At 54.5% G+C, this 26,358-nt stretch overlaps 1 protein-coding gene across 5 annotated transcripts in view; it reads left to right on the top strand.

Moving 5' to 3' along the window:
* The first annotated feature begins 1,082 nt into the window (after positions 1-1,082).
* MIGA2 (mitoguardin 2) overlaps positions 1,083-26,358 on the top strand; it is a 28,089-nt gene continuing 2,813 nt past the window's right edge. Inside the window, exons 1-14 of one of the 5 annotated variants that reach the window (XM_067040556.1) lie at positions 1,083-1,188; positions 3,912-4,151; positions 5,266-5,476; positions 7,117-7,229; positions 8,163-8,280; positions 8,702-8,811; positions 13,397-13,514; positions 14,519-14,619; positions 15,240-15,355; positions 16,312-16,384; positions 16,537-16,623; positions 24,483-24,581; positions 24,824-24,958; positions 25,964-26,017. In XM_067040556.1, the coding sequence (XP_066896657.1) occupies positions 4,056-4,151; positions 5,266-5,476; positions 7,117-7,229; positions 8,163-8,280; positions 8,702-8,811; positions 13,397-13,514; positions 14,519-14,619; positions 15,240-15,355; positions 16,312-16,384; positions 16,537-16,623; positions 24,483-24,581; positions 24,824-24,958; positions 25,964-26,017 (1,431 nt within the window). In that variant the 5' untranslated portion in view covers positions 1,083-1,188; positions 3,912-4,055. The remainder of the gene's footprint in view (positions 1,189-3,911; positions 4,152-5,265; positions 5,477-7,116; positions 7,230-8,162; positions 8,281-8,701; positions 8,812-13,396; positions 13,515-14,518; positions 14,620-15,239; positions 15,356-16,311; positions 16,385-16,536; positions 16,624-24,482; positions 24,582-24,823; positions 24,959-25,963; positions 26,018-26,358) is intronic. The other 4 variants (XM_067040555.1, XM_067040557.1, XM_067040558.1 and 1 more) reach the window with 4 other exon arrangements.

Genomic DNA, 26,358 nt, shown 5'->3' with positions numbered 1-26,358 from the left:
AAAAAAAAAAAACCAAACATCATGCCAGGTTCGCTCTTGCCTCTGGATCACACAGCCCATGCTGTTCCTGAACACTCCTTCCTCTTCTCTCTGCCCAGCTAACTCTTAGTTCTCCTTAGGTTTCTGTTTGGACGTCACTTTCTTTCGGGAGTCTCTCACCTCCCCATGGGAGCGCAGGTGTCCCTGGGAATCCCCATATTCCTGAGTTTCCGCCATTAGAGCAATATCACATAAGACTGTAATTAAGTATCTTAATTACATGTATCTTGTCCACCACTGCACTCCCAAGTCCAGCCAAAGGGCTGGCACACAGAAATATTAGTTGTTGATGAATGAAAGAATGTGACCTTATTGATAATTACATTAAAAAAACTTAGATGTGTCCAGTTCTTTGGTTATGAAAGGGCTGCCACACTGTTTTCTTATGATCAGCACCAAAGCCCTGTTACTCAGGCAAGGCAAGAATTCCATTCGCATTTTACAGACGGGTAAACTGAGTAAACCCCAGAAAGCTGATGTGGCAGAACTTGATTCCAACTCAGGTCGGCCTGATTCCAAACCCAGTGTTTAGTGCAAGGCACAGTGAACCAAGAATCACTTGATGCCAACTCTTAAGGAGACAACGTCTCGTAGGGGAGGCGTGGCAGTTCTGCAAACAACCCCAGAAAGTGGAGAGTGGCAAGTGCTTAGGAGGATGCTGTAGGAAGTTAGAGGCGGTGGCGTTGTAAAGTGGGCGCTCGAAGGGCGGGAAGAATTTGTCCGTGTGGGCACCAGTGGACGCAGAGGAACCAAATGTGAGAGCTTAGACCACCGGCGACTCCTTCCACAAAGCGCCTTTCGAAACCTGTTTGCTCCGCCTCATCCCTTTAAGAGTGGCCCCGCCTCACTCAGCCACCCGGGTCAATCTAATCTCGATGGCCAATCACAGGAGAGGAAAAAAAAAAAAATCACTTCCGCGCCTCAACCGCACTTAGGGGGCGGAACAGAGGGAGAAGGGAGGGTGAGACAATATTGGTCACGTGACCCACCCAATTGCACAGAGGCCGGGGCGGTGCAGAGGAGTTGGGCGACACTCATTGGCCAAAGGAAGATTGGCCCTGCTTGAGGCCGCGCCCCCCGTGGCCCCGAGGTTGGTTGCGCGGGCGCCGGGGAAGGAGACGCTGTCCTTCCGCAGCGATGGGATCCTGGGTGAGTGGCGGCGGTCCGGGCTGAGCCCGCGGAGCAGGCGGGCGGCGCGGCAAGGTCTGGGACTGAGGCTTGCAGCGGGCGGGAGCCGTGCCTGAGCGGGGAACTGGGTAGGGTTGCAGGTGTCCCAGCTCAGCCGGACTAGAAGGGCCAGCGTTGGAAAGAGCAGGTACTCGGGCCGTGGGCGGCGCGAGAGGTGGAACGGAAGGTACCCGGTCAGTGGGAAGATGCCCGGGCCTGGAACATTGCAGAGATCGGAGCAGGGGCGCAGGTCCTGGATCCGCTCTGGGCAAGTACCGGGATGGAAGGAGAGGGTGCGCGGGCTGTGGCAGGCGGCTGCAGTGGGCACCTGGACGACCCTCAAGGATATTCCGGGGGTCGGGGCAAGAGAGGAGGGGGCCTGACCAGGGCATGCGCAAGGAATTGTCTGGGATGGAAAGAGCAGATTCTGAAGAAGGGGGTTATTGCTGAGGTCCAGCGTGGGAGTGCTCAGTGCCGGTCCGGGTCAGACTGCTGAGGTGTCCCACCGGTGTGGAATGAACGGAGACTGGGCAGAGGGGACATTGCTGGGGTCAAGGCGGAATGAAGGGTGCTCAGGCTAGAGTCATTTACGGGGTGGTTCAGAGCAGGGGAGGAGGCGTCCGGGATGGAAAGCGTGGGCATCCAAGCTGAGAGGTTGTGAGTGCCCAGGTAGGGGTGGAATGAAGAGGTTACTGCCCAAGGTTACAGGGCAGGAGAGGTGACTTTCCCAGGTGGGGACGACATTACGAGTGTCCACGTGGTGGGGGACATTGCCATGGTCTTGTCATCACAGAGAAGAGGTGGAGGCTTCTTTCATTCAGCCCTGGGTCGTGCCAGGAGGAAGGATGGGGTATGGTTGGGCTGGATCTGGATCCATCCCTGGAGTGAAGCTGTCTTGGGGTGGGTGTTATTACCTGGCACCTGCCACTCTTCCTCAGTCGGGGCAGCAGAGGCTGCTCTTGACTCTCCTGCAGGTAAGTGCCAAGGCTTGGCATCCCCCAGAGCTGAGGTCGTATCCCAGCTTGGCCATTTACTCAGAGACCTCGGTAGGGTTGATTACCTTTTGGAGCCCCAGTTTCCCCATCACTGAGATAAACAGTGCTTGCCTTGAGAGTTCCGTGGGTGACTAGACTTAAAACCCTCCATGGAGAGCCTGTTCCAAGCCTGGCCTGTTAAAGTAAGTGCTTGGGAAATAGTAGCTGCTGATCTTCTGATGTTCTTGTCTTCCCTCGTTCATTCTGAGGCTTGGGCCAAGTTGGGGGTGGTGCTGAGAGAGCTGGCTTGTGACCACTGGAGGTCACATCACTCAATTTGTAGCCACCTGGCAGGATGTCCCCTACCTTTGACAACATGAGTTTCTTCAGCCACACACACACACACACACACACACACAGAGCCCTAGAGCTAACTGATAGGATCATTCATCCTTCCCACTCACTGAGGATAAGCCGTTTCTTGTGCCAGTCCAGTGACTTTGGCCGCCATCCCAGGTAGACAGGGTCCATCTGGCCTTCGTGTTCATTTTGTTTGAAGTCCCAGGAGACCTTGAAGACATCCTTGGCCTTGGTGGTGGTGGTCGGGGAGCTCTCTGCAGGATCTTGGGGACTGGGTTATATGTGCTCACACCACTTATTCACTGGCCTTGGAATGGGCCATGTAGTACGCTGGGGGGGGGGGGGGTCTCAGAAGGCCCCAGGGGAACGTTGCCCTTGGAGTCTGTAGTTCTGCTGAGGCTCCCACTTCCCGCTGCATGTCAGATTTGGCGAAAGGGTTGTGTTGAGCACAGAGTCGAAAGTCCGTTAGATCTTGGTCCAAGTCCTGACTTCACCTGGTACCAGCTGTGTGACTTTGGACTCCTGACTTAGCTTTTCTGAGCCTCAGGTTCCTCGTTGGAAATTGGCAGGGGTGTGGGAGGTAGATTGCATCTACTTCATAGCATTGTAATGATTCAATGAAATAATGTATGTAAGGAACTCTGCACAGAATACCCGCATAAGGTGTAGTAGCTGTTATTATTTGAGGACATACCCTGCTGTTTTCGTAATACGTCCACAGGAAGTACAACATTCTTGGTTTTGTGGGAGGTGGAAAAGTTGCAACGATTCTCACTCAGGGGCCTGACCCTTTAGAGGCCTAAGGTTTTTGCTTAGCACGTGGGCCATGGGTTTAAAAAGATTGAGAAAGTGTGGTATAAAGCCGCAAGTTTGAGAGCGACCTGTCCATCTCCCAGGCTCTGGGTCTGCACGTGGGCCAGCGGGCCAGACACTGCCTTCTACTCCGAGGGCTCAAGGTGGGCAGAAAGTCTGTGGGGCATTTGGCTACCTTCCTGCTGGCAGGTGCAGAAGGCGGGGGCCTGGTTCCAGGCCTCGCATTCCACACGTGGGCTTTGCTCCCACCTCAGCCCCCAGAGCACTCTTGTGTGTGTTTCTTTTTCTTTTTTTTTTTTTGCTGTACGCGGGCCTGTCACTGTTGTGGCCTCTCCCGTTGCGGAGCACAGGCTCCAGACGCGCAGGCTCGGCGGCCGTGGCTCACGGGCCCAGCTGCTCCGCGGCATGTGGGATCCTCCCAGACCGGGGCACAGAACCACGTCCCGTGCATTGGCAGGCGGACTCTCAACCACTGCGCCACCAGGGAAGTCCTTGTGTGTGTTTCTTTATGCTCACATGCACACACCCATGTGGCTGACTTGGTCATCTGTCTCTCAGCTCTGTGGAGGGACCTTCTGGTATGTGTGTCCCTGTCCTTTCGGGGCGTGGATGGTGCCTGGGACCCAGCCAGCAACCAGTTGAAGACGATCTCCTTGGAAGCTCTCGGCCCCGAGGGCTCTCGCCTGGGGTGCCGATCCTGCCATGGCGTTCCGGAGGACTGAGGGTATGTCCATGATCCAGGCCCTGGCCATGACGGTGGCAGAGATCCCCGTGTTCCTTTACACGACGTTTGGGCAGGTAAAGATCGGGGCGGGTTGTGGTCCTGCCCTTTACCCCTCTGCTCCCTGAAACACTGAGCCACTCATCCCAGGGTCCCTCAGCATCCAGGAAAGTTGGGCCCTCGTGATTGCTGTCCCAGGCAATCCTCTTTGAGCGGAGTAAGGAGGACTGGGTTAGGAGTCTGGGGTCCCAGGCCCGGTCTCCACCCCAGGCCTATGTGGACTCTTGACCTCAGTTCCTCAGTTTATAAAAGAGGTCAGTCATGCCTGCCGACTTTAAGTGTTTGTGGCTGACCAGTCCTCCTGACACTTCCTGAAGCTCTGCCCTGTGGGATGCAGCCTCACTCGAGGGGCTCCCCATCCAGCAGGCAGCGTGAGGGTGGAGCAGGGGAGTGTACAGATGGACCATCGGGTAAAGTGAACGTCACTGTCTTTGAAGAGTGCAGAAGTGGGGTGGGCAGACCTGAGTTCCGTTTCTGCCTCTCCGTCACCTTAAGCATGCGTCCTAACCTGTGTGAGCTTCAGATGCCTCACCTGGAAATTGATGGGCATTCGGACAGGTAACACAGGTGAAATCCTGGTGCAGTAGCTGGCGTAGGTGCTCAGTCACCACAGCTGGTAGTATCCTGACCGATGGTGTTGGGGACACCGGCTGGACCCCAGATATGATCTCCTGGCCTTGTCATTTTGCCAGCCCCTGTCCCCCTCTTTTTTTTTTTTTTTTTTTGCGGTACGCGGGCCTCTCACTGTTGCGGCCTCTCCCGTTGCGGAGCACAGGCTCCGGACGTGCAGGCTCAGCGGCCATGGCTCACGGGCCCAGCTGCTCCGCGTCACTTGGGATCTTCCCGGACCGGGGCACGAACCCGCGTCCCCTGCATCGGCAGGCGGACTCTCAACCACCGCGCCACCAGGGAAGCCCCCCCCCCGTCCCCCTCTTACATCTCTGTGATCCAGGTTTCAGAGGCCAAGGCCCCCAACTCCCACCCCCACAGCCCCCTGCAGGTGGCTGCCTCTCAGGCGTTCCTGGTCAGGAGGTATCCCCTGGGGGCCTGATGCGTTCCCTGCCCCTCACGTGTTCCTCAGGGCAGCTGTCCCAGGGAGATGTAACTGGCTGCCTCCCTCTTTTCTTGCAGTCTGCCTTCTCCCAGCTGCGGTTGACACCAGGCCTGCGGAAGGTCCTCTTTGCCACGGCCCTGGGGACTGTGGCCTTGGCCCTGGCCGCCCACCAGCTGAAGAGGCGACGGCGGAAGAAGAAGCAGGTCGGCCCCGAGATGGGAGGCGAGCATCTGGGCACAGTGCCCCTCCCCATCCTCATGGCCAGGAAGGTCCCGTCAGTGAAGAAAGGTAGGTGGGAGGTGGTGGGGAAGGGCCTGACCTGGAGTTGCATCTCAGCTGGACCCCTATTAGCTGAGATCTTGGGCTAGTGACATCCTGTCTCCAAGCTGAGTCCCTTTTACCTGGGAAGCAAGTCATTGTAAGGATTTGCTGGGTGATGTGGCCGGATGCACATGTCATTGGAAGCGATGGTTCTCATTATCTGAGGACCCTTTGGGAGCACCGGGTCCAGAGTGGGCTGGTGGGGTGCAGCTCCTCTGTCCAGCGATGGAAGTCCCCTGGCTCTGGAGCAGGAAGGGCCAGATGGTTCCTGAGCCTTTTGGTATTCTCACCATCCCCCTCTTTTTCTCTTTGCATACAGTAAGATTCACCCTTTTTTGAGTTTTGACGAACACTTATGGTCATACAGTCGCTACCACAATCAAGAACTGTTGCTCTAAATCCCCCAGGGCCACTGGTAGTCAGCCCCTTTCCCCTTCCCCCAGCTCCTGGCAGCCACTGACCTGTTTTGTGTCTGCTGGTGTGGCTTTAAAAGCCTCTTATGGTCCCCTTAATCTTGTAACCCAGTAACCCAGTGTTTGCCCTATACAGATCGCTTTCCAAGGCAAGGAGTCCTCAAAGGCTCTCATGTTGGAAGAAACTTGTTTTAAGAGGCAAAATCTCCTGTGACAATGACTTTTTAAAAATAATTTATTTATTTAATTTATTTATTTTTGGCGGCGTTGGGTCTTCGTTGCTGTGTGCAGGCTTTCTCTAGTTGCGGTGCGCGGGCTTCTCAGTGCGGTGGCTTCTCTTGTTGCGGAGCATAGATTCTAGGCGCGCGGGCTTCAGTAGTTGTGGCACGTGGGCTCCGTAGTTGTGGCTCGTGGGCTCTAGAGCGGAGGCTCAGTAGTTGTGGCGCACGGGCTTAGTTGCTCCGCGGCGTGTGGGATCTTCCCGCACCAGGGCCCGAACCCATGTCCCCTGCGTTGGCAGGAGGATTCTTAACCACTGTGTCACCAGGGAAGCCCGACAGTGACTTTTAATTATGAATTATCATTGCAAAAGGGAAGTTTTTGCCTTTTCAATTGGACAGAGAAATTTGTAGACTAGTCTAGAAGAAGACCACGAGACACGCTGGCACAGCTGGCTTTCCATTCTGCATTGGCCCCACTGGAACCCTGGAGTCGTTTCTGGACTAACCTCTCCCTTGCCTACTTCGTACCAACACCATCTCTGGTTCCACCTTATTTTGCCTTCCCTACTTTTCTCACTTAAAAGAACCAAACCAAAACAAAACTTTGTATTTTGAAAAGTTGGTACCTCAAATCCTTTTTCAAAGGAGGAGAATTCCAGATCAGTCAGTCAGTCAGCAACACAGGGGAAGCTGAGTGGCTGGGCTCATTCTCAAGCTTAACCCAGCAGATCCAGGCCCCTCCGGGCCAGGCCCTGCGCCGCGTCACAGGGATACGGAAGTGAACAGGACAAGGGGCATGGGCCCAGCCCTCTGCTGCTAGGTGCACGCCCTGGGGGTGCTCTGCTGTCACCCTGACCTAGAAGGTCAGGACAGACTCCCAGATGAGGACGGGGAGAGGGGTCCGGAGCGGGCAACAGCCGTGCAAAGGCTGGGTGGGAAGCTGGCATGACCCCTCTCCTCCTGTTCCTCACAGGCTACTCCAGCCGGAGGGTCCAGAGCCCCGGTAGCAAGAGCAACGACACTCTGAGCAGCATTTCCTCCATCGAGCCCAGCAAGCACTCGGGCTCCTCCCACAGCTTGGCCTCGGTGAGGGTAGCAGGGTGCCTGTCACGGCCTCGGCGCTCCGATCTCTGCCCCCAGGGGCTTCTGGGCTGGTGGGAAGATGGGAGAAGAGGTTCCATCCATTCATTTCGTTGGTTCATTCACTCATCCATCCGTGCAGACTTTCAGAGATTGTCAGTGATCACTGTGTGCCGGGCATTGGTGAGGGAAAGGTGGATAAATGCGGAAGAGAAGCTGCGATCTCTTGGGGAAGATGCTTAGCCGTGAAAGTGCGTTCATTCGTTCATTCATCCGTTCATCAGACACTGAGCAAGCACCGGCTTTATGGCAGGGACTGGCGCTGAGGATGTAGAGATAAATAAGACAAAGAGAAGTTTATTTTCTCTTGGGGAATGGCTTTTGGCTCATTCACTCGCCTAGCCGTTCATTCATCCAGCAAGCACTGAGCCCCAGCTCTGAGCCGGCCACGGCCACGGGGACCCAGGCACGAGCAAGAGCCAGCTCTGCTCCCGCCTGGCAGGCGGGTGGCCGCTCGTGTGGGAGAGTTGCGTGGGTGCGACCGGGCCCTGCCGGCCCGTGAGTAATGCGTGCTCCTTGGGTCCTTCCTCTCCCACTCGTAGTGGAGCTCCGGAGCAGGGAGGGGGTCCCGCCTTTCGGGAGCGGAGCTCAGGGTGGGTTTCGTAGGAGGCTGCAGCTTCCTGGGCTGGGCATTGGCCTCAGCGTTTCCGCCTGCTTTGGCCATTTCTGTGACCCGCGTTCAGGCGCTTGGAGTTGGCGGAAGCAGGCTGTGCCGAGGGCTCGGCCACTGCGGCCCGGGGCTGGCTTCAGGGATGGTATTGCAGAGGGCACGTGGCGTGTGGTGAGGGGCGGGGGTTGGGGGGGAGGCTCAGGGGTCCGCAAAGGGTCTGGGAAGGCCTCATCCCTTGTTCTCGGGTTTTTGCACTACTTGGCACCCAGATGGTAGTGGTGAACTCATCCAGCCCTGTGGCTGCATGCTCGGGGCCATGGGACACCAGAGGGATGGAGGAGTCCGTGACCACCAGCAGCGGCAATGCTGAGAGCCTCTACATGCAAGGTACGGGCCAGGAGGCCGGCCTTGGGCACCCCCTGCCCAGCGCCCACCCCACCCCCGCGGCCGAAGCAGGGTAGTGGGGAGCGGGGCCTCCTCCCGGGAGCCTGGGCTGGGTTTTCTGGGTGTTGCTTGCAGCCAGTTCCAAAACCACTCACCCCAGATCTCCGGGTCAACGGTTTCCAGCCATTTCTGGACCGGGCAGAGTCTCCGGGAACAGATCTGGCCTGAACGAAGGCCTGCAAGCTGGCCAGCCCTGAAAAAGGGGTCAGGGCCTGGCCCACACGGCCCTGGCTGTTCCCAACCTTCTGGGCTCTCCTGCCTCCTCGCTCTTCTGAGTCCCCGCTTGAGTGGTGGGGGGCACGGCTGCTCTCCCTCCGCTGGGGGCCTGACACCCTTCTCTCCCGTCTCCCCTGCCCCCACTCAGGCATGGAGCTCTTTGAGGAAGCTCTGCAGAAGTGGGAACAGGCGCTGAGCGTGGGGCAGAGGGGGGACGGCCTCCGGAACCCCGAGGCCGCTTCAGAGGCGCTGTCCGAGGTAGGCGGCCCTCCCCCGGGTCTCTCCTACCCGCGGCCACCGAGAAGGCTGGTGGGGTGGCCGGTGGCGGGCCACGCTTGGGAGGCGTCTAGCAGCGCCGCCTTCTGCCAGCCCATCACGTCCTCCTGGCTGGGAGCTTCCCCTTGACCAGGATGTTGACCCAGCTAAGTAAGAAAGTTCACGTAAGGTGCATTAGCCCATGCCTGGTACTTGGTAATTAGTCAGTAAACCACACTGGTGATTACAGCCTGATCCTGACTACATAAAGAAAATATGGGGGGGCTTCCCTGGTGACACAGTGGTTAAGAATCCGCCTGCCAATGCAGGGGACACGGGTTTGAGTCCTGGTCCGTGAAGACCCCACATGCCACGGAGCAGCTAAGCCCATGTGCCGCAACTACTGAGCCTGCGCTCTAGAGCCCACGTTGCCACCGCTACTGAAGCCCGCGTGCCTAGAGTCTGCGCTCCGCAACAAGAGAAGCCCCCACTCACTGCAACTAGAGAAGGCCCGCGTGCAACAACAGAGACCCAACACAGCCAAAAAAAAAAAAAAAAAATGGGGACTTCCCTGGCGGTCCAGTGGGTAAGACCCCACACGTCCACTGCAGGGGGCATGTGTTTGATCCTTGGTTGGGGAACTAAGGTCCCGCATGCCCCTTGGCCAAAAAAAAAAAAAAAAAAGCATTCTTGAAGGGCTGGAGGGAAATAGCCTGTGTTCATAGTTGAGTGGGTCACACAGCTTTTGTCTTGTCTTTTCTTTATACATTTGTGGGTTTTTTGGGGCACAGTCCAAGTTTTCTATAAGTGAATATTTATCTCAATATCAGAAAAGAGAAATAAAGTGGAAAAGCCAAAATAAAATTTTTTGTGTGCAAAGCACACCAAATAACATGTCCTAGGATGAATTGTTTTGTAATAGTTAAAAAAGATGAAAACCTGGAGACTGTAAGTGCCCGTCAGTAGGGGTCTGGAATACTAGGCAGCCTTTATGGTGGCGTAGTGGTTAAGAATCTGCCTGCCTGGTGGTGCAGTGGTTAAGAATCCGCCTGCCAACGCAGGGAATATGGGTTCGTGCCCTGGTCCAGGAAGATCCCACATGCCGCGGAGCAACTAAGCCCGTGCGCCACAACTACTGAGCCTGCACTCTAGAGCTCGCGAGCCACAACTACTGAGCCCATGTGCTGCAACTACTGAAGCCCGCAGGCCTAGAGCCCCTGCACTGCAACGAAGAGTAGCCCCCACTCGCTGCAACTAGAGAAAGCCTGTGTGCAGCAACAAAGACCCAACGCAGCCCCCCGCCCCCCACCAAAAATAAATAAATAGAAAAAAAGAAGGGACTTCTCTGGCCGTCCAGTGGTTAAGACTCTGTGCTTCCAATGCAAGGGGCAGGGATTCGATCACTGGTCGGGAAACTAAGATCCCACAAGCCGCGCGGTGAGGCAAAGAAAAAAAATAAAAGGCTGAAGGAAAGCTGTATGGGCTATTAGGTTGCTCTCTCCACTATATATATATATATATATATATATTTTTTTTTTTTTTTTTTTTTTTCGCGTTACGTGGGCCTCTCACTGTTGTGGCCTCTTCCGTTGCAGAGCACAGGCTCTGGCCGCACAGGCTCAGCGGCCACGGGTCACGGGCTCAGCCATTCCGCAGCACGTGGGATCTTCCCGGACCAGGGCACGAACCCGTGTCCCCTGCATTGGCAGGCAGACTCTCAACCACTGCGCCACCAGGGAAGCCCAATATATATATTTTTTAAACTTCATCTTTTTTTAAAAAAAATTTATTTATTTTATTTTAAAATTTATTTTTGGCTGCGTTGGGTCTTTGTTGCTGCAGGCGGGCTTTCTCTAGTTGCGGCGAGCGGGGACTACTCTTCATTGCGGTGGCTTCTCTCGTTGCAGAGCATGGGCTCCAGAGCACAGGCTCAGTAGTTGTGGCGCACGGGCTTAGTTGCTCCGCAGCATGTGGGACCTTCCCGGACCAGGGCTCAAACCTGTGTCCCCTGCACCAGCAGGCAGATTCCCAACCACTGCGCCAGCAGGGAAGCCCTCCACTATATTTTATTAAGTGAAAAAAGCAAGATAGAGAATGTGTATAGTGACCCATGTGTACATTTTTTTCTATTGAGATGTAGCTTACGTGTAGCATTATGTAAGTTACAGGTATATAACATAGTGATTCATAACCCATGTGTACGTTTTATTTATTTATTTTATTGAAGTATAGTTGGTTTACAGTGTTGTACTAATTTCTGCTGATGTGTTCATTTTTAAAAAGACATCCATCCTTGCCTACATATGCCTGTTGGTAACTGCTGGTGTGTATGTGTATTTTACTTCCCTCTGGACAGATAACACAAGAGATTTTTTTAAAAATATTTATTTATTTATTTATTTATTTTTATATCTCTGGCTGCATCGGGTCTTAGTTGTGGCATGTGGGATCTTTCGTTGTGGCACTCGGGCTTCTCTGTAGTTGTGGCTTGAGGGCTCAGTAGTTGTGGCATCATGGGCTTAGTTGCCCCGCAGCATGTGGGATCTTAGTTCTCTGACCAGGGATTGAAACCGTGTCCCCTGCATTGGAAGGTGGATTCTTAACCACTGGACCACCAGGGAAGTCCCCACAGGAGATTGTTAACAGTGATCTATGAGGAGAGGGGCTGCAGGAAAAGGAGGAGAAGGCTTTTCTTGTACTTTTTTTTGTCGATGTTTTTTCTCATTCTGGGGGTTGTCTTTACACTTTCCTTTTTTTTTAGCCACACCGCACGGCTTGCAGGATCTTAGTTCCCCAACCAGAGATCGAACCTGTGCCACCTGCATTGGAAGCGCAGAGTCCTAACCACTGGATGGCCATGGGATTCCCAATCTTTCACTTTCTTGATGGTGTCCTTTGAAGGACAAAGGTTTTTAATTTTGATGAAGTTCAGTGTATCTAATTTTTCTTTTGTCACTTGTGTCGTACGTAAGAAACCATTCTCTAACCCAAGGTGGCTTCCCAGAGAAAGAGCTGGCAGATCTGCCAAAGCTACAAGGCTCTGCTGGCCACACTGAGCAGGGTTACTGAGCAAGATGGCCAGCAGGTCTGGGGTCCCATGGGCTCCGCCAGGCTCTAGCTGGGTGCGCTGGGCCACATAACCTCCTTGAGTTTTCTCTGTGCAGTGGGGTCATGGCAATACCTGCCTCAAGGAAGCCGTGAGGCTGAACAGCGAGTTGCCGGTCCAGGGCTAGCGCTTAGTGAAAGGCAGCCATTACAATCTTACTGTCCCCCTCTAGGTGCTTCCGCCTCTTTCTCCCAGTGGCCTGAGGCCCCAGTTGGCCATTGTCTCCTCCCCAGGGTCTGGTTACGTGTACTTGCAGGATCTGGCAGCCTCTGTGGAAAACAGAGTCAGGCCTGCCCATGCCTGGCCCTTTGGCCCAGAAGCTCCTGGGTTCAAAGGAGCAGTGCCCCCCTCTTCCCACACCCTGGTCTGGAGGCCAAGGGCAGCGAGGAGGTCACTGAGGCCACAGGCTGTGGTGCCAGAGGTGCGATACCTTCCCAAGTGCACACGGTTAATAGGAACAGTGGGGTTGAACCCAGCTCTTTCTGGGCTCCTAACTGCCCTCTGATTATAATAGCCGACACTTACTGGCCATCACCATGGGCCAGTCTTGTAGGAAATACTTTATATATAATGCCTTATTTCATTCACATTTTCCCTAAAATCCTAGGAAGTAGGTTCCCTTACCTCAGTTGACAGATAAGAAAACCAAGGCTCAGAATGAGGGAGTTACTTACTCAAGGTCACACAGCTCGGAACTGGTGGCTCCAAGGCCTGGACCAGGTCTGCTCGGGTCTAGAGCAGCGCTGTTCAGTAGGAGGCCATGTATCTTATTTAAAATTTTCTGGAGACCACATTAAAAAGCAAAAGGAAATGGGTGAAATGACTTTTTAAATTTTATTTATTGATTTTTGGCTGCGTTGGGTCTTCGTTGCTGCACACAGGCTTTCTCTAGTTGCAGCGAGCAGGGGCTACTCTTCGTTGCGGTGCGCGGGCTTCAGTAGTTGTGGCTCGTGGGCTCTAGAGCACAGGCTCAGTAGTTGTGGTGCGTGGGCTTCGTTGCTCCACGGCCTGTGGGATCTTCCAGGACCAGGGTTCAAATACGTGTCCCCTGCATTGGCAGGTGGATTCTCAACCACTGCGCCACCAGGGAAGCCCTGAAATGACTTAATAATATATTTTCTATAATCTGGTATATCCAAAGCATTATCATTTCAACATGTAATCAAGATGAAAAATCACTGAGGTATTTCACGTTCTTGTAGTCTTGGGGTTTTTTTTTTTTGCGGGGGGATGCTAAGTGTTTGAAATTGGTGTGTATTTATGCTTATGGCCCATGTCAGGTGGGACTGCCGAGTTTCAAGTGTGCACTGGCCGTGCATTGCTGGTGGCTCCTGTGTGGGGGGCAGCTCAGTCCAGACCTGTGCTTGCTGCTGGGCCTCAGAGCTGTTCCCCGGGGGCTGGGGCCGCATCATGGTGAAGGAAGGGGCCGTTGGCGTGGGGAGCTTGGGGGGCCTGGGTTGACCGTCACTGTTTTACCCACAGCCAGAGTCACAGCGAAGAGAGTTTGCGGAGAAGCTGGAGTCCCTGCTGCACCGGGCCTACCACCTGCAGGAGGAGTTCGGGTCCACCCTGCCGGCCGACAACGTGCTGCTGGAGCTCGGTGAGCGGGGCCAGGGCGCAGGGTCCCCAGGGCCCGCGACCTCATCCGATCAGTGCCTCCCTGCACAGACGGGGAAACCGAGGCCCCACAGGCAGCAACAGAGTTGGAATGAGGTCCCGGGAGTCCCTGGCCGGTGTGCCTTGCCCCATCCCCTTGGGAGCAGGCCTTGGGGCTTGTATGTCAACATCCCGCCTGCCGGCTGTTCCAGGTGTTTGCTTTGAGCCCTATTCTGCGGGCACTGGGTGGGCAGAGGGTGGCTCACGTGGAGATTAGCCCGAAGCAGGCCACGGGGCTGAGAACACACGTGCCGTTGCCCTGCCCATTGAGGTCAGGGGGCGTGACATCACTGAGATGGAATGAAGTTATTCAGCCAAGCAGCCAATGTTCTCCTAGTGCCCGCTGCGTGCCAGACCCTGTGTGGTGACCGTGACCCCCCAGGGCCCTTCCCTGGGTGCTGTCGGCCCCCGGGGCGGAACATCAGACTCCTCAGTGTTGGGCTCCCTGGCTCTACCAGTGGTGACACGGGCCCAGTGAGGGCTGGCCAGGGTGACACATCTTCCACTTCTGTCCCCGTCAGAGCAGTCCCACTTCCTCTGGCCTCCCCGTGTGACAGAGAAGGCTGGTGGGGCATTCAGGGCCGTGAACCTTTCCTAAGTCCCTCTGAGTGTCCAGACCCCCTCGCCCTTGAGCGGGTGGGGATGGAAGTGCTGAGTGAGTGGCCCTTTGGCGTCAGAGGCTGTTTCAGCTTGTCAGAGAGGGGGAGCAACTTGCCCAGGGCCACACAGCACAGCACAGCCTGCCCTCAGAGCTCAGGGCCCACAGGCCTCAGGGTCAGGCAGTGCGGACGTGGCGGGTCCCCTGACGCGAGCGCAGACAATAGGAGCTTTGCCACCATCAGCGTCATTCGTCCAGAATCGGGTGTTGGGAGGCTTGGTGTACGTTTAGCTCGAAGCTCGGTGAGTTCCCGAGTCTCAGCTCAGCCCCTGCTTTCCGTCTCTGCTCAGAGCGGACCCTCATGCTGCCCCTGACCGAGGGCTCGCTGCATCTGCGGGCGGACCATGAGGACAGCCTGACCTCAGAGGATTCCTTCTTCTCCGCCACTGAGGTGATGCGGGCGGGGGTGGGGCTGCGGGGAGAGGGGTGAAGGCCAGGGCTCCCGCGCGGCTCCTTGGCGGGCGAGCACTGGGTTGTGGGAAAGCGAAGGCGTTTCCTCTGATGGGAGAAGAATCTGGAGGTCGCCAAGCGCTGCTCCCCGGGGGGACTTTTCAGTGTTGCTGGAATGGGGAAGTCTGAGAAACCAGGGGTCGTAGGTCCTATGAGTGAGGGCAGGCGTCCCCCCCGTCCCCAGCGGCTCCAGCCCACGCCGGCCTCTCCCTTCTCCAGACCGAGTGCTTATTGCTTGGTTAGTTTCCTGACATGGCCACGTGTGCCAGGCGGCTGTCCTTTCCTGGGCTGGGAGGACACGGGTGTGTGTCCAGTAGATGGTCCCTTTGGGAAGGGCACCCGGTGATGGGGGCGCTGAGAGCCAGAGTAGGGCTCAAACCCGGGCCTCTGCCCTTGGCCAGCATTCCCGCTGAGGCCAGCACTCCCGCTGACGTCCCTCTGAAGCGTCGGCCCCTAGCACGCACTCTGCCAGAAGTCCCCTGGGCAGGTGCCCTTGACCCACCCCAAGGCTCCGCCCCCACCCGCCAATGCTGCTGACACAGGCTTCCACCCTCCCCCCAGCTCTTTGAGCCCCTGCAGGTGGGAGATTACCCGAGCCCACTCTCCAGGCCTGCCGCCGCCTACGAGGAGGCCCTGCAGCTGGTGAAGGAGGGCAGAGTGCCCTGCCGGACCCTCAGGTGAGCATGGTGGGAAGGAGGCAGGTGCGGGGGGCACTGTCCCCTCGGAGGAGGCTGGGGAAGCCAGCAGGGCTTGGTGGGGACCCAGCTGAGCCACGCTGAGGGTGGGGTGGTCTGGCCGTGGCTCCTGCCCCAGCTTCGGAGACCCTAGGATGGCCCTGGTACAAGACAGGCAGGTCTAGGGTTGACGATCGCAATAACTAATTAATATAAGTGATAAAAAGAACAATCATTTGTACCTGTTCTAAGTTCTCAGAGGGGTCCAATCACGGAAGCACGGTGGGCGCTGTCCCTAAGCCCTGTGTTCTGACACACTCCTTTAAGGAGCCCTTCAGAAGCCAGGCTTTGGAGACAGACAGACCCTGGTTCTCTCCAGGTCTTGCTACTTTGTAGCGTGCGGCCCTGCACAAGTCTCCTGCGTCTCTGGCCTCAGTCTTCTCCTGTGTGGTATAGTTAAGGCTCTTATCCACCTTAAATGAATTGTTCTGTATGACGGTCATGACTCCCAGATTTTAGTATGTGTGTTTAAAGTTCACTGACTGAAAATGGCCAAAAGCCCCAGCTGAAGCCTTGGGGATTTGGATAAAGTGCCCAGATCGGGGCACCTCTAGCTGCCCCAGAAAGCCCTGCCCTGGCCTTGGGAGCAATTTGGCCATTTTGGTCCTTTGCTAGAGAGGGTCTTTTGCTGGTTGGGGCCTAAAGGAGGACGAGGTCAGCCCGACCCCCAGTGACCACACCTGCCAGGGGCGCCCAGTGCCATCGAGGCAGCCCGTCCTCAGGGAGCATCCTCTCAGCCCCTTCCTTGGGTTTGGGGGAAACCGAGGCCTCGAGTGGGGCAGCCACCTGCCCGAGGTCACACTACCAGGTGGAGGCAGGGCCACCCAGGGCTCCACCCTGACCCCAGGGGGGTGTCGCTGGCTGGGGCCCAGGTGCTGTGAATCTGCGCTTCCCCTCAGGACAGAACTGCTGGGCTGCTACAGTGACCAGGACTTCCTGGCCAAGCTGCACTGTGTGCGACAAGCCTTCGAGGTGGGTGCGGCCCGGGGCGCGCTGGGGGGATGGGGGCAGTCCAGCGGGCTCCCCTGTGCAGATGGCCACCTGCCCAGCCCACGGTGCTGTCCTTCCACGGCTTTGGGGGGCCGCCAGCCTCTCAGCTCACCTCCTCCCTCCTCCCTCCTTAGGGCCTCCTGGAGGACAAGAGTCACCAGTTTTTCTTCGGGGAGGTTGGCCGGCAGATGGTGACGGGCCTGATGACCAAGGCTGAGAAGGTAGCGGGGAGTGGGGGGCTCTCTTTTCGGCTCTTCTTCCCCCTGCGTTGTTTGTTTTTTTTATCTTTCTAACTTTTATTTAGTTCTGTTAAAAAAAGAAAAAGAAAAAGAAAAAACACCCAATCTAAAATCGAGCTGACGAGCTCTGACTTCATCCTGCAGGCCATAGGAGAGCAGGGAAAGAGTTGGGTATTTTTTGCTCCCTGTGCTAATTCTGAAAGATATGGATCTGTCTTGCCTGTTATTTCTGATTACAACATGACACAGTTTTTTACAAAGTTCGCCGATTATGAGATGCAAACCGTACAGGGTCTCTGGGAACCCCACTTGCCAGGGGGAACCACTGCGCACAATCTGATATATGTTCCTCCTACTCCGTTCCATAGAGTCTAATCTTTGAATATCGTAATTTAACTTCCAGAGCTTGGTTTGTGTTCTGTGGGCTGTTCTGCAGCTTTATTTTGTTCTGTAAGAGTCCATCTCGTCCATCTTTCCGTCTCAGTAGATGGACCAGTTGTGTAGTATTCTGTCGGGCGGGACAGCTCTGGTTAATCTGGTCCTCCCAGGGACGGACATTTGGGTTGTGTCTGGCTTTTCCAGTGTCACAGACACCGCTATTATACTCAGTCCGTTTATAATCAGACCTCTTTAGGTCCCTGTGGGATTTTCTGTGGGGCAGAGCCCAGCTGTGGCAAGGCCGCGTCTTGGGCATAGACGTTTCGAAGGCTGGCAGATCTTGCCAGTTTACCCTCCAAAATGCCTTAACAACTCGAGCCCCTGCCAGCGGTATAAGGCTCTGTCTCCTTACATCTTGGCCAGTACTGGATATCAGTGCAGGCATACCTCATTTCATTGTGTGTGTTTTGGCTTTATTGTGCTTTGCAGTCGTTTACAAGTTGAAGGTTTGTGGCAACGCTGTGTCGAGTAGGTCTGTTGGTGCCATTTTTACAACAGCATTGGCTCACTTCATGTCTCTGTCACATTCTGGTAATTCTCACCATTTTTCAAACTTTTTTATGATTATTATATTTGTTATGGTGGTCAGTCATCTTTGATGTTATTTTTTTTATTTTTAATTTTGATTGCAGTATGGTTGCTTTACAATGTTGCGTTAGCCCCCACTGCACAACAAAGTGAATCAGCCAGACACAAACAGATATCCCCTCCCTTTGGACTTCCCTCCCATTTAGGTCACCCCAGTGCCTTAGGTAGAGTTCCCTGTGCTATACAGTATGTTCCCATCAGCTGTCTATTTTATACATAGTATGAATAATGTGTATGTGTCAATCCCAGTCTCCCAGTTCCTCCCACCCCACCCCTTTCCCCCTCGGTATCCGTACATTTGTTCTCTACATCTGTGTCTTTATTTCTGCTTTGCAAATAAGATCATCTATACCATTTTTCTAGATTCCACATATTTGCATTATTATACGATATTCGCTTTTCTCTTTTGGACTTACTTCACTCTGTATGACACTACCTAGGTCCATCCACGTCCATTGTAATTGTTTTGGGGTGCCACAAACCGCACCCATACAGGACAGTGAACTTAATCCATAAATGTTGGGTGTGTTCTGACTGCTCCACCAACTGGCTTTCCCCTGTTTCTCTCCCTCTCCTTGGCCTCCTATTCCCTGAGACACCACAGTATCGAAACTAGGCCAATTCATAACCCCACAATGACCTCTAAGTTTTCAAATAAAAGGAAGAGTCGCATGTCTCTCACTTTAAATCAGAAGCTAGAAATGGTTAAGCTTAGTGAGGAGGGCATGTTGAAAGCTGAGACAGGCCAAAAGCTAGGCCTCTTGGGCCAAACAGCCAAGCTGTGAACGCAGAGGAAAACTTTTGAAGGCAATTAAGTGAACACAGGACAGTGAACATGAATGATAAGAAGGCAAAACAGCCTTATTGCTGATACAGAGAAAGTTCGAGTGGTCTGGATAGAAGATCAGACCAGCCACAACATTGCCTTAAACCAAAGCCTAATCCAGAGCAAGGCCCTAACTCTCTTCAATTCTGTGAAGGCTGAGAGAGGCGAGGAAACTGCAGAAGGAAAGTTTGAAGCTGACAGAGGTTGGCTCATGAGGTTTAAGGAGAGAAGCCGTCTCATAACATAAAAGTATAAGGTGAAACAGTTAAGTGTGGATGAATTAATGAAGGTACTACACTAAACAACAGATCTTCAGTGTAGACGAAATAGCCTTCTATTGGAAGAAGATGTCATCTAGGACTTTCATTGCTTGAGTGGAGAATTCAATGCCTGGCTTCAAAGGACAGCCTGACTCTCTAGTTAGGGGCTAATGCAGATGGTGACTTGAAACTGAAGCCAGTGCTCATTGGCCATTCCCCAAATCCTAGGGCCCTTAAGAATTATGCTAAATCTACCCTGACTGTGCTCTGTAAATGGAACAGCAAATCCTGGATGACAGCACATCTGTTTACAACATGGTTTACTGTTGAGACCCACTGCTCAGAAGAAAAGATTCCTTTTAAAATATTACTGCTCACGGGCAATGCACCTGGTCACCCAAGGTGGACGGAGATGTGCGAGATTCATGTTTTCATGCCTGCTGACACAGCATCCGCTCTGTAGCCCATGGGTCAAAGAACCATTTTTGACTTTCAAGTCTTATTATTTAAGAAATACCTTTTTTAAGGTTACAGCTGCCATAGATAGTGATTCCTCTGGTGGATCTGGGCAGAGTGAATTGAAAACCTTCTGGAAAGGATTCACCATTTCGGTTGCCATTAAGAACACCTGTGATTAGTGGGAAGAGGTCAAAATATCGACATTAACGAGAGTTTTGGGGCTTCCCTGGTGGCGCAGTGGTTGAGAGTCCGCCTGCCGATGCAGGGGACATGGGTTCGTGCCCCGGTCTGGGAAGATCCCACATGCCGCGGAGCAGCTAGGCCCGTGAGCCATGGCCGCTGAGCCTGCGTGTCCGGAGCCTGTGCTCTGCAACGGGAGAGGCCACAACAGTGAGAGGCCCGCATACCGCAAAATAAAACCAAACAAAGAAATTGCCGCAGCCATCCCAGCCTTCAGCAGCTACCACCCTGATCAGTCAGCAGCCACCAACATCGAGGCAGGACCTTCCACCAGCACAAAGATTATGACTCACCAATGGCTCAGATGATGGTTAGTGTTTTTTAGCAATAAAGCATTTTGGAATTAAGGTATATACATTGTCTTATTAGACATAATGCTATTGCACACGTAATACACTATAGTATAAGCGTAACGTTTATACACACTGGGAAACCAAAAAAATTCATGCAGCTCGCTTTACTGAGATATTCACTGTGTTGGGGTGGTCTGGAACCAGACCTGCAGTATCAACAAGGTCTGCCTGTAATTTTTTAAAAAAAATATTTATTTATGTATGTATTTATTTATTTGGTGGCGCTGGGTCTTAGTTGCGGCAGGCAAGCTCCTTACTTGCGGCTCCAGGGCTCCTTAGTTGTGGCATGTGAATTCTTAGTTGCGGCATGCATGTGGGATCTAGTTCCCTGATCGGGGATTGAACCTGGACCCCCTGCATTGGGAGTGTGGAGTCTTAACCACTGCACCACCAGGGAAGTCCCTGTAATCTTTTTTTTTTTTTTTTAACATCTTTATTGGCGTATAATTGCTTTACAGTGGTGTGTTAGTTTCTGCTTTACAACAAAGTGAATCAGTTATACATATACATACGTCTCCATATCTCTTCCCTCTTGCGTCTCCCTCCCTCCCACCCTCCCTACCCCACCCCTCTAGGTGGTCACAAACCATCTAGCTGATCTCCCTGTGGCATGTGACTGCTTCCCACTAGCTATCCACCCTACGTTCAGTAGTGTGTATATGTCCATGCCACTCTCTCACTTCGTCACAGCTTCCTGTGATCTTTTTAATCTCTGTTTCATCCATTACTTTATGTTTCTTGGATTATTAATAAGGTTGCATACATTCTCATGTTTATTTGGCTGCTTGTGTTTCTTTTTTTTTTTTTGATGGGTTTGAGCAAAGCTCTTGAACCCGCCTCTCTCCTCTGAGTCCTTCCTCCTCATGGGCTGGGGGTAATGTGAGGTAATGGTTCTGAAATGTCACCTCTGACACGTCACCCAACTGCTTAAAACCCACCCTGGCTCCCATTGCCCTTGGTGTAAAGACCAGGCTCTGCTCTGTGGCCTCAGGGCTTCTGGTGCTCACAGACTTCCTCCCTGATCTGGCCTCTGCAGATGCCGGTCGCTCAGCACCTGGAACACTGTTCCTCGACTCTTTTTGTTGTCGTTAGTTACTTTGTTGTAAAATACACACATAAGAGTATCAAAAGGTAGGCTGTGGACTTCCCTGGTGGCGCAGTGGTTAAGAATCCTCCTGCCAATGCAGGGGACACCGTGGGTTCGAGCCCTGGTCCAGGAAGGTCCCACATTCCGTGGAGCAACTAAGCCCGTGCGCCACAACTACTGAGCCTGCGCTCTAGAGCCCGCGAGCCACAACTACTGAGTCCGTGTGCCACAACTACTGAAGCCCACGCGCCTAGAGCCCGTGCTCCACAACAAGAGAAGCCACTGCAATGAGAAGCCTGCGCACCGCGACGAAGAGTAGACCCCACTCGCCACAACTAGAGAAAGCCCGCGTGCAGCTACAAAGACCCCACGCAGCCCAAAATAAGTAAATTATTTTTAAAAAGTAGGATTTAATGAATGGAAAGATGAACCCCTGTGTACCAGCCCCTAGGGTAGAAGGTGGAACACATACCAGTATCCTGAAGTGCCTGTCCCACTCCCTCCTTCCCTTCCTTGGTCACCTGCCTTCTGAGTCCCAGCTCTTTCCCCAGGAGAACTTCACCTGACTTGTGCCCTGGGTCCCGAGAGCCCTTGGGCTCATCCTGCCCAGTATGGCCCCATCACCCTGCATCGTCCTCATTCCTACGAGGGCCAGAAGCCCCGCTCTCCTGGCACAGGTGTGTGCCCAGCCCAGGGCCTGGCACAGGGCAGCTGCTCCATAAACGTGAAAACCGTTGGCTCTCGGTATCCATGGGTTCTACATTGACAGGTTCTGCATCTGTGGGTCCAACCAACCTCAGACTGAAAATACTAAAAAAAAAAAAAAAAAAAAAAAAAAAAAATCCAGAAAATTCCAAAAAGCAAAACTTGGATTTGCCATGCGCCAGCAAATTATTTATCTAGCATTTACATCGTACTAGGTGTTATAAGTAATCTAGAGATGATTTAAGGTGCAGGGGAGGATGTGCTTAGGTTATATGCGAATACTGTGCCCTTTTACATAAGGGACTTGAGCATCTACATTTTGGTATCTGCATAGGTCCTGGACCTAATCTTCTGCAGATTCTGAGGGACAACTCATTATCCTCCCAGCAGCTGCCATTTACCGAGCATCACAGCAAGCCTGGTGCTTCACTCACATTTCGTCACCTCCAGTAGCTCATTTGATCCTGATGTCTCCATATGCTCGGCCGAAAAGGAAACCGAGCCTGGGGAGGTAGAGGGGCTTGCCCGGGCAGTAAGCAAGGTGAGGGTGGAGCCGGGATTTGAACCCCAGTCAGCCTGAGCCCAGCCATGCCCCTTAGCCTGTTCTTTGTGGCCTCGCCAGGAGGGTGAAAGGACGAACGAGTGAAGAAGGGCAAGTGAGGCTACAGCGGGTGTCAGGGGCTTTAGTGGACGGCCGATTTCTGTGGCTGCTCCCAGAAGGGCCCGGGGGCTTGGCTTTTTTCTCTCCGGCCTCTGCCCCACTACAGGACTTGGCTTGATTTTATTTATTTATTTATTTATTTATTTATTGGCTGCATTGCGTCTTCATTGCTGCATACGGGCAATGTGGTGTTTTCTCTTGTTGCGGAGCACGGGCTTTAGGTGCGCAGGCTTCAGTCGTTGTGGCGTGTGGGCTCAGTCATTGTGGCTCGAAGGCTCAGTAGTTGTGGCTCAGGGGCTCTAGAGCACAGGCTCAGTAGTTGTGGCACACAGGCTTAGTTGCTCTGTGGCATGTCATGTGGGATCTCCCTGGACCAGGGATTGAACCCCTGTCCCCTGCATTGGCAGGCGGATTCTTAACCACTGCACCACCGGGGAAGTCCTTGGCTCGAGTTTGATTAAGAAATCAAGAAGAGGCTCGGCTGGCTATCTAGCAGTTCTTGAGCACCAGACCCCACTCCCAGCCCTGGACTGAGCGGTAACTGACAGCCCTGTCAGTTTTTTCCAGGCAGCAGAGCTGGGGTGGCCTCTGTCTGGGAAGGCGCCAGCCCCTGCACACACCCAGGCTCTGGAATTGTGGAATCAGGCCGCCGCCTCCTTGCTATGCCTGGGGCCAGACGTGAAGCCTCCCCAGGCCTCAGTCCCCTACTGTGTAAATGGGCGTGTCCTGGGGACATCACGAGCTGATGCCAGCGGCTGTCGGAAGTGTCAGCACATGTCAGCCCATCTTCAGCTTTGTTGTCAACTTTTACGTATGAGGAAACTGAAGCTCGGGGAGGTTAAGGCACAGCCCGGGGTCATCCCAGCAAATTCTCTTTAAAACTTAAGGAAAATAGTTTTAAAAAAGATTATAAAAATGGGAGTTCCCTGGCGGCCTAGTGGTTAGGATTCCAGGCTTTCACTGCCATGGCCCAGGTTCAATGCCCGGTCAGGGAACTAAGATCCGGCAAGCCGTGTGGCATGGCAAAAAAAGAAAAAAGAAAGAAAAGATTATAAAAATGACTCATGCTAGTGGTAGGAAAAACTAAGATGATGCAAAAAGAAAGAAAAATTGTCCCCAACGCCACCCTGTTCACATTTTGGTGAACATCCATCCAATGCCCCCTCTGCCTGTGGTTCTTATAAATGGCATCAACCTGCCCCTGCTGCTGTGTGTCTGTTCCACTCTGCCAGGCTCTTGGGCACATCAATGATCTGAAGCCTCAGGATTCATGTCTGTAAAGTGGGCACAACACCGGACCACCCCTCATAGGACTGTATGAATTGAATGAGTTGGTCCACGGTAGGTCAGCCCTGGCACGTACTAGCTTTCCACGTCCGCGAATTAATCTGTGTCTGCAAACGGTGTCGTGAGCCCCAGCTAAGCTTCCCAGTCCCAGGGAGTGAAGAATTCCTCCTGTGTGCTGACCATCTCCGTTCCTGGCAGCATTAGTCCTATACACTATTTATTGCCTGATCGTGTTACATGAACGAGCCTATTGACTCCCCCAGAGTAGCCCCAAGTGTGGGGCTGTAGCTTCTCCCGTTTCACCGGTGAGGCCGATGATTGCGGAGATCTGAAACTTTGGCGGCTGGCTCGACCTCACACCCTTGCACATTCTTCCAAAGTGAGCGCCGGGCTTCCCGGGTGGCGCAGTGGTTGACAGTCCGCCTGCCGATGCAGGGGACGCGGCTTCGTGCCCCGGTCCGGGAAGATCCCACGTGCCGCGGAGCGGCTGGGCCCGTGAGCCGTGGCCGCTGCGCCTGCGCGTCCGGAGCCTGCGCTCCGCAACGGGAGAGGCCACAACAGAGAGAGGCCCACGTACGGCAAAAAAAAAAAAAAAAAAAAAAAAAAAAAAAAAAAAAAAGCAAAGTGAGCGCCTTCTGTGGCCTGTGCACATCTTCTGGAAGGCGGTTGGTGCTCAGTAATGAGCTGGTGTGAGACATTGCTGGGCGCCCCTGGTGTTGCGTCCCTCCGGGACCTGCCCTGCGCGCTGCGGATGTGTGTGGAGGCGGGCACAGCACACTTCCTGCCCCATTCTCTCCATGACTGCTACTCAGGGATTGGCCTTGGCCCAGCCTTGGTGTGCCCCTCATGCACAGGCCAGCTTGCCCCTGTGGGTCTAGTCCAGCTGTGTCCTGGGGCCTCTCCCACGGCCAAAACAGGCTCTGCTTCTCCCCCCCAGAGCCCCAAAGGCTTCCTGGAGAGCTACGAGGAGATGCTGAGCTACGCCCTGCGGCCGGAGACCTGGGCCACCACGCGGCTGGAGCTGGAGGGCCGAGGGGTGCGTTGTTCGTGCTGAGCCTCGGTGCCCTGGGGTCCCCCGCACCTGAGATCCTTGAACCGGGTGGAGGTGCCTGTAGGAGCTCTGCCTTGATTCCGAGGCTCTGAGATGGCTCCGTGGCCGCTAGAAGCCCCCCTTCCTGCCCTGCCTGCCCCAGGCCCCTCCTCACACCGCCCCGTGTTCCCGCCCAGCCCCTACACACCCCGCCTGCTCTGCCCTCAGAGCACTGCTGCCCCCTGCAGGTGGTGTGCATGAGCTTCTTCGACATCGTGCTGGACTTCATCCTCATGGACGCCTTCGAGGACCTGGAAAACCCCCCGTCCTCGGTGCTCGCCGTCCTGAGGAACCGCTGGCTCTCGGACAGCTTCAAGGAGACGGTGGGTGGCCGCCCCACTCCCAGGCACGCACGCACTCACGTGACCCCACGCGGGCGCCTGGATCCCACATCCCTCCGTCCCTGGCTTTGGGCGCCCAAGGCTGGCTCCCCACCCATCAGGGAGCAGTGGTGCCACTGGGATGCTGCCCGCCGCTGTGATCCAGGGCTGCTGGGCACACCAGTCCCCTGCCCTGGAGAACTTCCCACAGGACCCCCTTGCTCTCCTCTGACCAGTGTAGCGCGGAGGAACGCGCACTTCCCTTGTGTACTGTGGTTTCACCCAGGCAGTCTACTCATTTCTGGGCCGCCATTCATTCTGTTCCATTTGAATGCATTACATAAGTTAAAATACGGGGGGGAAATGGGCTTCCCTGGTGGCGCAGTGGTTGAGAGTCCGCCTGCCGACGCAGGGGACACGGGTTCGTGTCCCGGTCCTGGAGGATCCCACATGCCGCGGAGCGGCTGGGCTCGTGAGCCATGGCCGCTGAGCCTGTGCATCCACAACGGAGAGGCCACAACAATGAGGCCCGCATACCGCAAAAAAAAAAAAAAAAAAAAAAAAAAAATACGGGATTAAAAACGGAAAAAGAGGTACAGCAGGAGAGCATTGAGCACAGGGCCCTTGCAGGGCGGCCGTGCTGTGTGCCATGGGGGTGGTCTGGAGAGGGGTGGGGCTGGTCTTTTCTAGGCAGTAACCATGGATCCCCGCAATCACTGAGTGAGGTGGGGCTGCTGAGTCATGGCCATTTTACAGAGGAGGAATCTGAGGCCCAGAGAAGACTGGTGGCTAGTCCAGGGAGCCGCCCAGTAAGGGTTAGAGTCAGGATTCAGATGTAGGTGCGCCTGACTCCCTAATTGAGGGCAGGGAGACGACAGAGCTCGGACAGCCGTCCCCGTCTCCCTGCTTGGGGTGGGGGTGAGGGCCCGGTCCCGGACTGGGGGTGGCTAGCGGCCGCCGGCCCGGCCTGTTAGTCTGACCCCCCGGGGGTTCCCATCTTTGATTTAGGCCCTGGCCACTGCTTGCTGGTCTGTCCTGAAAGCCAAGAGGAGGCTGCTGATGGTGAGTGAGCTGCCAGGGCCCCCGGGGAGTGCCACGTGGGGGCCTTGGGTGTGGTGCCCAGCTCAGCTGACCCTCCATTTGATGTGTGCTGGACCCTGGTCTAGGGGCGGGACGTGTGGGGCAGGCAGAGGAATGGGGCTCGTGCAGGGAGGTCTTACTGAGCCCCCAGGCCCTGCTGCACCTTTTGGCCTTTGTCACAGCACCGGCCACCTGTCCTGCCATTACTGCTCCCTTGACCAGGAGGGCCTCAAAGGCACACGTAGATCTGTCTCATCTTCCCACCCAGGGCCCAGCACAGAGCAGGCCATTGTGAAATGTCAAAGGAATCAAAAGTGGGGAAA

Source organism: Kogia breviceps, chromosome 8 (genome assembly GCF_026419965.1).
Source record: "Kogia breviceps isolate mKogBre1 chromosome 8, mKogBre1 haplotype 1, whole genome shotgun sequence".
NCBI classification, from domain to species: Eukaryota; Metazoa; Chordata; class Mammalia; order Artiodactyla; family Physeteridae; genus Kogia; species Kogia breviceps.
Note: the sequence above shows the minus strand (reverse complement) of the source record. Positions and strands in the feature narration are given on the sequence as shown.